The sequence below is a fragment of the Falco punctatus genome (assembly GCF_963210335.1).
Source record: "Falco punctatus genome assembly, chromosome: 6".
Lineage (NCBI taxonomy): Eukaryota > Metazoa > Chordata > Aves > Falconiformes > Falconidae > Falco > Falco punctatus.
The window spans coordinates 44731861-44745832 of record NC_137585.1 but is presented as its reverse complement, the minus strand read 5'-3'; the positions used below and the strand labels follow the sequence as shown (position 1 = coordinate 44745832).

Sequence of the window (13972 nt, the reverse complement as noted above, 5' to 3'; positions counted from 1 at the left end):
GCCTCCCGGCCGGGAAGGTGGGCCTCGGGGCGGGGGACGCGGGCGGGTCTGCAGCGGGTCTGCGGGGGCGGGGGGGCGCAGGCAGCGCGGAGCCCCCGGCCGCGGCGGCACTGGCTGGAGCTCGCGCGGGGGCGTCCGGCAAGGGGGCGAGCGGCGGGCAGGGCGGCCACCGGCGCGCAGCCGGCCCCGCGCCAGCTCGGCCACCGCCGGCGGGAGAGGGGCCGCGGCGGGGACCCCCTGCTGTGGGGCGAGCGGGATGCGGCTTCTGCCCGGCAGCGCGGAGGACCCGCTGCGCTCTCAGCCTCTGGGCGGTGCGAATTTTTTTCGATAGTGGAGGAGTCGTGTCCAAAATTAAATTGGAAATTACGAAAAATTGGAGTTTTCGTGACGTTAGAAGGAGCTGATCTCATTACTTTCTAGGGATACTGGTTCCTGTTTGCAAGTGTATGCTAAACCATACATCGTCCAGGTGCTGGCATCATCTTACCAAACATGCATTAATGCTATATCGAATACTATGTATATTTAGCTTCATTACTTACATCTGTACAGCCTGAAAACGAAGAACTTTCACAGATGAAAACCATTCAGTAAAGTAAGATCCAGCCTGTGTCTACCGCAGCCCTATGCATATCCTCATAACTGTATTCATCTGTTACTGAATAGAAAAACATCTCTTTCAGGTCATTTTGTGCAAACATTGGAAACCAAAGTACAGCAGGAGAGAGAAAACTGCAATTCACAGAGCTATAAGAATGAGACAGTGTGGTTTCCTATCACATAGCATCGAAGAACTTTTTTCCATCTTTACGTAGGTGCCAAGTGTCACACGGGCTTGAGCAGTTTGGCTGTTTTCAGTTGGGATCCCAAGAGCAATGAAGGGGAGGGGGGGGATGGGAAATCAAACAAAAACAGATCCTGCAGAGCTGGAACGTGCTACCTTGAAGCTGCAGGCAACCACAGCTAGGAAAAGCAGGAGAGATGGTTGGGGCAGCTGCTGCTAGAAATGTTGCCACCGTGTGAATCCCATTTGTACAGTCAGGTTAGACTAATCATACAGATTTAAGGGTATTTGGAAGATTCAAGGGTGTTTGGAAGTTGTGTTATGGAAACCTTTATGTGCCTTTCCTAGGTACTGCACCCAGGAAATGTTTGCCATGGAAAAATATAACAAAGTATTATTGGTAGAGCTGAGATACTGCGTATGCTTAACATGATGTTTATCTACAAGATTTTGCATAAAGATACACATATAAGCCACACTCTGAAAGCTTAGATCATTTTCCTTTGATTTTCATGTGGCTGACAAACACAACAAAGTTGAGAATTTATGTGGATGCAGAATGTAAATTGCAGTCTTAAAGGCAAAGTTTGTATGCTGGATTTAAGAAATGTGTAAAAAATTATGTACATTTATTATGTGGCCAGCTGCTGCAGAGGTGCTACTTATTTGGCAATTGTAAAGAAGTTTTTGGTTTAATTGACATAACACACTTATCTAGGATTATTTCCAGACAATAAATTTGATACAAGGGGTTTAAATTGCTTTTGAATAATTGATAAATAGTATCTTATTCCAGTGCATCTTTCAAACCAAGGTAAATGTTTTTGTCTCAGGAACACATGTTAGTCTTCTAGGAACACAGACATAAAAAAATTAAATACTCCTATGAGTTGTTCCAGAGTGATGCATTAACATATTTATTATGACCTTGACAACACTGGAAACCACACAAGTAAGTCATCATCAGTAACTGTAAGACAAGAAGCATGCTGCTGTTATAGCCAAAGTACAGCTGAGGTGGTTTTAAATTTTCATGTCGTGGATAGTCTGTAATACTGGTTGTGAGAAAATACAACACAAATTGGCACCAGGGAGCAGAGAACATCACAATCCATCTATATGATTATACCTCAGCACAGCGCTGTACAGCTACTGCAAGTTTCCTTTCTCAGCTTCTTGTATTTGTGATTGCCGGGGTTTTTTTTTCTTCAGTCACGATCTAAGGAACTGTATTATGTCTGGAGTCAGACTGACCAAACTTGGAGACTTTTAAAATACCACGTCATTGTAATCCTGACAGCTGCATTTAATTGTAGATAATGTGCCTGCATTTTAAAATAGAACATGAAGACGAGCAGTTACATCACTTGCATTTACTGTATCTTTTTGCCAGATGACACAATTAGGATTATTTATTTTGTACTGTCCAAGAATATCTTAGAAAGTTAGCAAAACATATGGATATGCACAGAGCAACTCTGGTTCCCACTGAAGTAAATGGTAGCAGTTGCACATGCAGCATTTAGTCACATCTTTGCTTGCAGTCTGAACAGAGATGCAAAGAGGGAAAGCAGTGAAAGACAACAGGTAAGCCTAGGAAGGAAGAGTATGACAGCAATGGTCCGAGTTTGATTAAAGGGAAAAATCTGGTGTTTCCTTTTCCTTCCACTAGTTTATAACTAGTGCTGCAAATTCACTAGTGGAAACTGTAAATGTGCTACTGGTATTTTGGATTCATCTTTAGCAATGCACCCCAGGTGTTGATTATACTCTGCAGTTATGGATAAAGATGCACACAGGTAATACTTTTAAGTCCAAGGAGAGAAACCCTTAACCTTTTCAGTCCAGTTCTGTTTGGGCTCAGCCCTGACTAAAGTTCTTCCATTTCAGTTCTGGCCTGAGTTCAACAAAACTACAGAAGGATGGTTTGGTTCTGTTCCAGTTTTAGGGACAAATACGTATCTCTATATATCTGTCATTGAGGCAGTTTGGGTTCAGCTCAGCTCCTCACTAACTCTGCTCAAATCTCAAAGCTAACCATGCAGCTTAAAAAAGTATTTCTAGACTTCGTTGATCAACGGACCGCGGTCAGTCCTGCACATTGGTATCATCAGACTTTTAGAATTAAAGCCTTGTTCTCTTTGGAACTGTGGACTGGGGAATCACCAGTGGTCATCAAGCCACTCTTTTTGAGGACTGCTGAGTTCAGGGTAGCAAGTCCAAATCTGTAGGAATGAAGCTAAGCAGCATGTCTTCTGACAATGCTATTCTTTTTACATGAGGGTTATTCCAGGTCAGAATACCAGATTTTTAAATTTACCATACACTTTTTTAAAGCTCACTTAAAAGTCTCAAATCTTTTTAGAAACTCTGGCAAGTATAATGAGATATTTTTTTAAAAAAAAGCTTTTGAGAGAATCCTTTATGCTAATTAGAGTCAAGCTGTATCCTAGCATGTATGTATTTCTTTGTTTTCTACAGACTAATTTGTTTCTGCTGATAACAAGAGCCAAATTGTGTTTTTAAAACTAGTGCAAGCAGATTTAATCTATTAAGACTATGCTGTTTTCAATTGTCTGTAGGACAGCATTCCAACTTTAAGGACAAAAGAAAAGAAATATGAGCCTCTAGATTTGTTTATTAAAAACACATCTAATTGGTTAAATCTCTCACAAAACCTCTGAAATGAAGATGGAAAAAAAAGAAACATATATTATATGGTTGCCTGTCATTTTTAGAAAGAACAACACAGAAAACATTTCTTAATGTGATGTATCCCAAAAACACTGTTAAAATACAAGTAAGGGTGGCCCAAACTCGGTGGTCTGAAGACCAGATGAGGGTCTTGCAAGACATTGCCATCCACCACCATCCCAGGCAATAATCCTTTCCTCCCTCTCTCCCCTTCCTCCTCACTATGGTCCCCATTGCACTCCCCTTCACGAGCGTGGGCCTCCGTAATGCTGACATCCAGGTCTCCTGCGCCAGCCACCAAAAACCAGGCTGATGCCAAGGAAGGAAAGGGTTTGGTGCGGAGGGGTTGCCCAACTTGTAGACCGAGCTCGGGTGTGCTGTGCTGGGTGCCGGCAGGGTTTGAAGGGACTGGACTGTGGGTTGGGAGGGGGTATCGCTCTGCTCTTCAGGTGACATTTGCTACTCCAAAAGTGGTTGCTTATCAGTCCTGAGAAAAGATGACAGGCAGCACTGAAGTGCGTCACCGAAGGGATCAGCCCCTGGCCTGCCGCTTAGATTATGACTTCCCATTCATTTAAATAATAAAGGCTTGAAATTAAATGCAGTTCGAAGAGAGCAATGAATATAAAATGTAGGTGACACATGACAAACTTCCTTAAAAGTATTATTTTATTAAAAGGCATGTCCAGCATATAGGTAAAATATAGCAGAGAAAGTTCCAAAACATCATAAACCGTGGGGTTTGAAGTGGCTGTGTAGTGTCTGTACATTTACAGTTGTTTCAATAATAAAAATAAGTGTTTATTAGCAGTACTGCAGTGAATTAATTACTTTGATGCAAATAATCTCTAGCCAAAAGTTGAATGCAGAATAGTTATAAGAAAGAAGCAGGCATCAAATGTGACACTTTTATGTTCATTCCAGGAAAAAAAAAAAATATCTCTGCAATGAATGGTAATAACCCCCCTGCAATTAATATTTGCAAAATGTGACTCAGTATTTCTCCAAATTTTTAGTCAATTTTCGTTAAAAATATGAATTAACCTAGTTCTCTGGTTTTTAAGTTTAATTTAAAGATGCTTTGAGGAGACATGAAATACTGCAAGCCTCTAAATATTTACTCCAGATATCTGAAACACTTTTTAAAATGTAAAGCAACCATTTTAATAATGTGAGAACAAACAGAAAATTCATGAATCATCCTGAAAATCAAAGATTGACAAATAAGTAAAAGGAATGTAAGATTTAAGTCTGAAACCTTTTCACAAAACCAACTTCTTTTGTTTGCAAATTACAGCATATGAAATGGTTGTCTAACATTTTAGATAAAAGACTGAAAGGCTGGTTTAGGAGAAGAGTAACTACTGCTTTTTGTAATCTGTTTCTTTCCCGGGCTTCGAACTGGACAAACTCACGTACAGCACCTATATTTTTAAAGGTTCTTACTTTCAGGTTAAGCCTTTCTGGAGCTAGTAATGATTCATGGAAAGTTTTTACAGGTAGCCTAGCAAGAGGTTTGTCACTGGTTATACTTTTTCCATATGTCCTGTTTTCAAACAAAAAATATGCTTTGATTAAAAATCCACTTACTCTATTTTGTTCCCTTTCAAAATGAAACCTGCCTGCATGTATGGTTACAGTGGGTTAGTTAAGCAGCCCACAGTAGGCACTGCATCTTCCATCAGGGGAGTTAAACATACGGATTTCCAGAAAGCAGTTACCTTCTTGCAAGCAGTTTGCCTCGCAGACAACACACATCTGAAGCGCATCAGCTCACAAAGGAGCTGTGATGCTACTTCCACTGCAATCCAGTTAGACAAGAACCTTAATTTCCTAACTTTATTTTCTTTTCTCTTCCTAGCAATGCAGCCAGTCAAAGATATTACCATCATTGCAGCTGAAGTTCCCATCAATGTTAGTTGAAATATAAGTGACTTTTCACCCCACGCTGATACATTACAAAATGTAAAGTCCACTGGCCACTTTACAGATGGGTAAATTGCAGCTAATATAGGCTCAGTCTTGTTTAATGCTGCTCTAAAGAAAATGAACGGGATGAAAAGCCCATAAACAATAATAGTTGATCCACAGCTTACTCTGCCCTCCAGACTCTGTCAAGCAGCGTGCTAGGCAAGAAAAAAGCAAATGTGTGATGTCTGTAATACAGGTGTCCAGAGCAATCCCTCAAAATGGAGATTCTCCCTGAGACACAGTGGGTGTGGGTACAGAGATTCAGGGGAACAGAACCTATTTCAGGGCTGCAACCTAAAGAGAGACGATTAAATTGTAACAACACATTTTGGAAAAGGGTTTTACAGCTTTCAACTATCAGTCGTGGAACTGTTTCTTATATAATTCTTGTTATCAAGCCTGATCCAAATAACCTCAATAAAGTCAAAAAAAGGATTTGCATTGGACTTTGAATCTTTTCCTGCATTTAACACACCTCTGCATTTACTATTTATTAACTGACAGTGCACCAAATTGCAAGCCTCAGCGATGAAACATCAGTTATGGAACAATTTGACTGAAAACAGAAGGATTTACTTACATAAACCCTGCCTGCCAGTGAAAGAAAAATTAAAGCAGGAACATTGAATTTGGATTTTTTAAAATTTATTTTGTTCTTTGCAGCACTCAGCACTAAACTTTTCCTGGGTATTATCTGTTTGAACTTTTTCCTACTAAATGTCAGCTTGTTCCTTAGGCTAATATAAATGGCTTTTGCTCCTGCACTTTATTCCTCCTTAATACCACAGAAAGTAATGGTATTATTTTGGTATTTCAGTTCCTGGAGAGTTAATGGCTCCAAATCTGGAAGGAAACAAAACACAGGTGCAATCCTTTTTGTAAATAGGATTTACGTAGAATAAAATCCACAATTTATCAGGCAGATGAAACACCATAATCATGTTGATACGTTTCTACATTTCCCTAAGCTTTTTCAGAGGGACCGGCTACTTCAAAGCCCTGTAGATAACCTGATTAATAAACACAGGTAATCCCTCCCCACTTTGTCAACCCTGGGACAGTACAGATTAATTATGCTATAAGCTTATTTTTTTTCCATGAAATTCAGTTATCTAGCCAGAGTTTTTTTATATGTGGTTTCAGACTGTGCTGATACTAGTTACTCCCCTGGAACTTTGAGCTCTACTAATACACCTTTCAGCATCGAACTAGTCCTGATGGTCAGTTATTTGATATACCTTGTGAGAAGTGCTACCTGTCATAGGAGCTGCTGGCTTTTCTGTGTCCTTCCCCTTCAGTCCCTTCTCAGACACCAAAAGCCGGACACGTAATTCCTTCCTTAGCAAGCAGAATAGCTTCTCATCTGCTTTCCTGGCAGCTGAATTTTACCTAGCCTGTAGCATGCCCTCTAAGACAACAGGTAAGGACCAGCCATGGCCTGCACTGATGCCCTTCACAGCCCCTGCCCTGGCAGCACCAACTTTGCCTCCCAGTTTCTTTGACTGGTCTTCAGCCTGTTGAAATTACCCGATTTCAGCAATACTGCGGCAAACCGCCATGTTGTTGTAAAGCGAGCTCAGACCCTGGTGACTGAAGTGATGTGTCGTGGAATGTTGTTTCCGGGCATTTTCAGTCATGCAAAGGGCTTAGCTAAATACTGCAACCTGCTGAAGTTAACACTAATAAAGAAGTGGTTTTCAGGAACTAGGCTGATATACCAAAGTAGCTTGTCATCCCCACTTCCTTTGTGTATACAGCACTACCAGCTCAGACCTTTCAAGTAATTTCTAGTTATTCTATTTGGAAAGTTAGGGTTTATGTACCAAAAGTTTCCTTTATTGCTATAGTTTTTGAAAAATAAAAATTCTCCTTTCAACAGTGAAGTTTCTTATAATTCTTAAGAATCAGTAATACAACTGCTAGAATCCCTCAAGCCATTATTTTCTCTAGCAGTCAATATGAGACAACAAAGCCAGCAGAAGTTTTATTTTACTTTATTTTAAAAGACTCTTAGACACGACACCCACATCTAAAGGTATGTCTTCCCATTTCCATCACGTGTTTTGGCTTAAGAAGAACAAAGCCCTGACACCACTGGACTTAGTTTCTGCTAGATCTTAAGCCAAAGAAAAAAAAGCCCACAGGAATTTTTTCAGGAATACAAGAAAAAGCTCTTGAATAGAACATGTAGGTAAGTAAAGTTTTTCTACGAACTTTAACAAGGTAGTCTACCTACAGGAACACTTTGCTGAGACACAAGAGGTGGATAAGATATAGGAATTCATGCAGCTACAGAACCCCGTCCTTCCTATCGTATGTAGATTCTGTTTTCTTAAGGTGATGAGACTTAGTAAAATCTCAGATTCTAAAGCTCCACAATTTTTAGTGAGGAGTAAGTTCTGGATTGTTTTAAGATACACAAATAAACCCATATTCTAGTGAACAATTTTCGCTTCTCACTTATAATTAAATATTGTTTATCTAGAATGCAGTTACATAAAATATAATTAGGACAATACTGATGATATCAGATTAAAATAAAATTACTTCTAATGCATGGGGCACAGCTGCATGGTTACATTCCCACTCTACCCACCCATCTTGTACTTGAACCATTTTCTGTCTCTGGTGATAAAGCTAGCAGCACAGAAATAGCCATACAACTAAAATGGAGCCATAGTTCACACTTCTTCTAGGTTTAGTCCTAAACTAAATACAATCACCAATTTAATTTTCATCATTCATCTTGCAGTTTCAGGTGTTGTTTTTTTTTTCCCAAGCATCACCTTCTAGGGTTGTTGGGTTCTCAGCTTTCCTTTAATTAAAATGAAGAGGTTTTCAGCAACTAGCATTGCAGGTATAAGCTAGAAAATGCGAAACCTCAAGACTCAAAAATGAAAAGCCAAACCAACACGTGGGGTAAAAAAAAAAAGGCTTAGGATTAAAGTCCTTATCATGGTTTTTGATTGACTCATGGGCATTGAAACTGTGAAACTGGCTTTACTGGACACTCTCTACTAGCAACTCAAGATGACATGTATCAGTTAGAAGCAATTTTTGGACTCTGAAGGGCCAGCAATTTAAAACTAGTCTGCCAACAAGCCACAACATCCATAAAGTTAAAAAAAGAAAAAAAAAAAAGAAAAAAAAAAAAAAGCACTGGAATTCTGGAACATTTTAAAAATGTTTGGACAACATGATTGTGCCTGAAAATTCACAAGGTCTACATGCAAGATTTTTACACCACTGTAATCTAATCGTGCACTATCCTTAGATTTTTTTGTACCAGAACAAGTCATTCCTCTGTGCCGCGTTAGAATGAAGCTGAGCTTTCAGCGAGCTATAGTGTGGTTCAGTTTTACTGGTGCAATGCATCAACCCTAGGGCTGGCATCCTAATGAGGACAAGAACTATGCTTTCATACGAAGAGGACTAGTTCCCCCTCCAGTCTGTTCAAAATATTGTTCACTACTTCCAGCACACCATAGCTACAGACCCTACTTCCCCTCACAGTAACTAATACAAATGATACGAAGTCAGTATAATAATACCATCTCAGGGTTTGCTGACTTGATTCCACATCACAGTAACTACTCTTGATTATTTGCGAGAATCAACACCTTTCACTTTGCTAGCACTCCTTGTCTTCAGGCTGCCGTTTGTCCTTGTGCTTTGGAGAACTGTGAACAAGAAGCCCGGTGAGCTGCCCTGCATCTGCCGCACGTTGTTCCTTAGAGCCTGGTTCTGCCGTGGGGTGTACCTGGCCTGTCACCACTTACAGCAGGCTGCCAGCAACGAGCCATGAATCATTTCTTACACGTACAACACGACTGTCTCATTGCAGCTCAAAGCTCTTCTCAATCTGCTTGTTCCAGCATTGGTATTCATGATTTTAAATCCCCAGGCTAGGGGCTAGCTGGAGGGAAATTATTTTAAAGGACCTTAGTATAACACGTTCACCGCTGAGACCCCAAGCTTATCACAGCGAAGTATCACCTTGGCTAAAAATGCCCAGTAGTAGAAGGTTAATGTCGCAGCAGCTTAAGAGTGTTTCTTACTGTAACAAGTTATTCCGTATAGCAGCTATCTCATCTCAAGGTAGAGGTAGACTGAAGAACTGTAAGAAAACAGATTCATCAGAACAAAAAGTGTTCCCGGGAATACAGTTGTTTCACAGGCACTGTTCACGGGAAAAGCTCCGCAGCGTCAGGGTGGCAGATCCTAGCAAGGCAGAAGAACCGTGTGATTATGATACATACCTGGACTACAAGAGCTGTTCCGGGATGGAAACCCGAGGGTGGTCACGGTGTTCTGTGAAAAACTTCCAACGATCTGCTACATTTTGGCAGAGCGTGGGGAGGAGGTGGGTGGGGGTGGGGTGAATGTTACATAACAAAGGCTTTTGTTTTGTTTTTCAGGAGAAAACTCCCCCCATTTCTATACTAAAGCTTGTATTAAAAACAGGGAAAGAGAATTGAAACTGTGGAGGAGGAGGAACAAAAGCCAGCTTTTCCACGGAGAGAACAACATACCAAGTATTTGCCATACCAAGGGACCATTCCCTCTGCCTCGAGTTCTTGGTGTGTCCCTTGTGTCAAGGGACAAGTGAATGACAAAACTGAGTGCGTAACACTGGGAGTTCAGGTGCAACAGAGTAAGACAGCCAGTGCCCTAGAGCTTATGAGAAAGGACAGAGCATCTTGACAGTACTACAGAGCAGTTAAGTCACAAGGAAAACAAAGATTATTTTATGTTGTTTCCATTTCAGCCTGGGCAGGGCTAGATTACAGCAAGTCTTGACAGCCTTCCTTGTTCAAACACAGGTCTATTTGCTTTAATTAAAAAGTAAGTGAGGGAAAGAGTTAAAACTATGAAATTGTTGACTGAGGATGAATATATGTCCTTGTTTCTCTCTTTACTGCTCTCCCATTACTCTCATCCTGGATATTTCTTCTTTGAAATACTTTATGTTTAAACTGAGGAACAGGTACTAAGGGTCTTAGTCCCTTCTTGCCATTTGGAGGACTGCTGTAACAGAAAAAGCAATGTTGTGTGCTAATTAATACCTAACTACAGGAATTCAGCAGCCTCTAAGCCACTAATCTGTACATAATCCAGCTATACCTTTGAGCAGCAGCACAAGGCAAAGCAGTGGTATTCATCCTCACCGGTTCACGCACATTTATTTGAGTATTAGCTGGGAAACAATATAGGTTCGTAAGATCAGTTTCCTGAATAGCAGCAAATCCATACATACAAAGATTGGGAGATTATTGTGCAATTTGATTTACTTTATTGAATAATAGCCTGATAGCTACAATGGTGAACTAGAAGAAAAAGGAAAAAAAGGAAAAAACCCCACCCAATCCCCTCCAACCCCATACCCCCCCCCATCATATTTCCCCATATTTTGGGAAACAAGCTGAAGAGAACATTCTACACTGTAGAAGACAGCTGTAACTGCTGATATCCATGTTCTGACATTGGAACTGAGCAACTGCAAGTCTGCAGCATCCTAAAGCCTCAACCAAAAAAGGCTTAATAGTAATAACATGGATATATCACCACTGGGAAGATGTTAACATGTTAAAGATTCTGGGATACCAATCTGGTATAATCAGCAACATACTGGGTTCCTGCGAAAGATGTGCATTTCTCCTGAAGGTCAGCTTTTAGAGAATTTTGAAAAACAGTGTTTTAAACTGATGACTTACAGTACTCCTTTACTTGCAGAAAAGCACAAGAATTATAGTTCAATAAAAACTGAATACATGATCACTTTTTTGACTGGATTTGATTAGTTGCATAACTTTGGCAAGATTATCACAGTGTGATCCAGTTAAGCTTTCAGTATTATATGAACACCAGCACCAAATTAATTTTGGAATCAGACAACTGAGATACTTATGCACTCTCATAGGTCTCTGACCACTTCTGTAGTCTCTCCCGGTCCCACTTTTTCAGTTAGCATTTGATAGTTAGTGCAGTATTTCATGCCATTGACAAAGCAACACAATCTGGACAGATTCCTGGCTTCTCTCTCCTAGCAAGAATAGCACGCTACCTTGTTGAACCCCCGAGGATGCAAGCTGGGATTATTCTACATAAAGTCTCCCTTTGTGGCATCTGAAATAAAAACCTTTCCCCCAGAACTGCCACTGTTTTGACAGTGAATTCCATGCTGAGTTGTACAACTGATTGCTCAGTCTTTGGCTGATTTTAAGAACTGCATTTAAAAGTTACTCTACATTAGAGGCATTTAGAAAAGATATTTATACCTGGTATTGGTACTCTTTCAAGTACTCTTTTAGTCTCGTTGGTAATGGCAGCTCCCAGATCTGATTTGTACATTTGTTTATAGTTATTCTGCAGCGATGTTGCAGAGATGGAGCAGATGTATAGAGGGGCTTGTTCAAGTAAAGATGAACTGTTCCATTAGAAGGTGTTTCGGTTCTGTCCTTACACATAAGAACATAGTACTCAATCAAATGCACAACGCTGTTGAACTGTTTAAGTCTAGATCTGACACAAGTGATAGAGTCCAGTCTAAACTTGCCATCTTGATATTCTATACGCAAATTGGTCGGTCCCGCTGATGTTTTTACCGAAATAGTCAGTAGATACTCTGAATGTGAGCTATCTCTAACCAAGAAGGTCCCTTCGGGGGCATCCTGTAATCTCTCTTTGGCTTCAGCAACAGTCATGTTGCCCCAGTACCATCCTGTTAAAAGAGAGAAAGAAGGGTTTTGTTTATTCCTGTTTGTTAGTTTAAAAAGCTGGTCTTTGGCTGCTACACTTGTAATAACCCATTTCCTTTGTTGTTTGAAAGCTGAAGTCCTGCAGGCATTGTAAATTTTTATTTGCTACTTAAATTAATTTGCTTTACAATGTGTCTCGTTTTGACAGAGCCTTCCAGGTCACTGCTTACTTTCGTACCTATACATCCACACGCACAAACCTTCCTGCAGCGTCCTGCGAGGCTAACGCCGGAGCCGCCGACCTCACGGGCCGCCCCGACGGCGGCAGGGACGCGTCCCGTGGCTCCGCGCTACGCACACACGGGGCGAGCGCTGCGGGCGCACGCTGGCAGCCCGCAAAAAGCCCGCTTTTGGTAACTCTAGGTAGGCTGTTGTTGAAATGAGCTTTGCCTAGCAATCGGAAGCAGAGAGGGGTAAAAAAAAACTTCGGCCGTGCGGCTGCGTTCGTAGCGGGAAGGCGATGAAGACAAATGCCCTTCTCTACGCCCGCGGCCAAGCCCCGCGCCTTGCGGGGCCGGGCGAGCCGCCACCACGTCGGCGAGCGGAGCGCAGGTATGCGGGGCCGAGGGGATGCGGCGGCGCCGCCGCCCGCTCCCAAAGCCGCGGCCGCCCCGGCCGGCGGCAGCGCCCGGCCCGCGATCCCGGGCTGCCGCCGGGGCGCGGCGCTGCTGCTGGCGGTGCTTTCGCTTCGGCCGCCGCAGCCCTCGGAAGGTCGGAGCCGCCGCCGCCCCTCGCCACCGCGGGGCCGCGACCCCGCAGCGCCGGGCGGCGGTAAGCGTTGCCCTCCGCCCGCTTTCCCTCTCGGCCCGGCGGGGCTCCCTGCCGCGCCGCTCCGCCTCCCCCGGGACCGCGGCGCGAAGGACGGCGGCGAGCCGGGCACCCCGGCGAGCGCCGCCGCCCCAGGCGCTCCTCTCTTCCCGGCCGGCCGGCCGGCCTTACCTGCCCGCCGCAGTTCCTCCATAGCCGCGGCCAGCTGCGCCGCCCCACGGGACTCCTCGGCAGCAGGCGCCGCCGCACCGGGGTGCCGCCAGCCCGCCCGGGAGCCCTCCGCACTCTCCAGGGACCCGGCGGAGCGCAGGGTCATGGGGGGCGGCGGCGGCCGGCGCGGCCCCGCTCGCACGCAGGTCGGGGACCGCCGGCGAGGAGAAGGCTCCGCTTCGCCGCCGCAGTGCTCAGCGCCGCACCGAGTGCATGGCCCCGGCCCCCGGCCCGGGCGCCGCCTGCGAGCGGAGAGAGAGCGTGGTTAGCGGCCAGCCCCGCGAGAGGCGCTCCCGACGCAGCCCGTGCGTTTCTGGCGCTCCCGGTTCGGAACTTCCCAGCATCCAGAGGAGGGACCCGAGGCGAGAGATCACCTCCCGGCGGAGCGGGGGAGGGACATCTCCTCCGCCCGCCGCCCAGCCTGTCCCCGGCTCCCCTCCGCCGGGGACGAGGCGGGAGGCGCCGGCCCGCCAAGGGTGGTCTCGCTTTACTGCAAGGGCAAACCCGCTGATGCGCCGCTCTCTCGGCCGGGGTAGGCGAGCCCGGGCCGCAGCGCCAGGGGGGCGGCTGAGGAGGAAGGAGGTCGTGGGGGAGAGCCGAGCACGTAAAGGTACGAGTGGGGAGGGCTAGCCAAGGAGCACCGGCGCTGCCCGGGTTGCACGCTGCGGTGCGCAGGAACGGTACGGTACGCCTTTCACTGAGGTCATGCGCCAAGGCATATCTCTAGGATCGGGAGCCCGGCGTGGGCCGCGCTGCCGGGCTGGGGGGCTGCGAGCGAGCCTCTCCC

General features: G+C 44.4%; 2 protein-coding genes across 12 annotated transcripts in view; one reads left to right on the top strand and one right to left on the bottom strand.

Moving 5' to 3' along the window:
• The window catches only part of LOC308066278 (uncharacterized protein), a 78130-nt gene that overhangs the window by 40491 nt on the left and 23667 nt on the right, over positions 1–13972 (top strand). For 10 of the 11 annotated variants that reach the window (XR_013929099.1, XR_013929106.1, XR_013929112.1 and 7 more), the window contains exon 1: positions 12167–12978. The exons of the other annotated variant lie outside the window; for it this stretch is intronic. Coding sequence is in view for 7 of the 10 variants with exons in the window: in XM_080393341.1 (XP_080249467.1) it covers positions 12668–12978 (311 nt within the window). In the remaining 3 variants the exon portion in view is untranslated. Of the gene's footprint in view, positions 1–12166; positions 12979–13972 lie in introns of those variants that run through there. 11 annotated transcript variants of the gene reach the window in all.
• SOCS2 (suppressor of cytokine signaling 2) lies at positions 11597–13291 on the bottom strand (the record flags this gene model as incomplete). The annotated part of the gene is made up of 2 exons (XM_080393336.1): positions 11597–12170; positions 13147–13291. The coding sequence occupies 2 exons, from the start codon at positions 13289–13291 to the stop codon at positions 11722–11724; spliced, it is 594 nt and encodes a 197-aa protein (XP_080249462.1). The 3' UTR covers positions 11597–11721.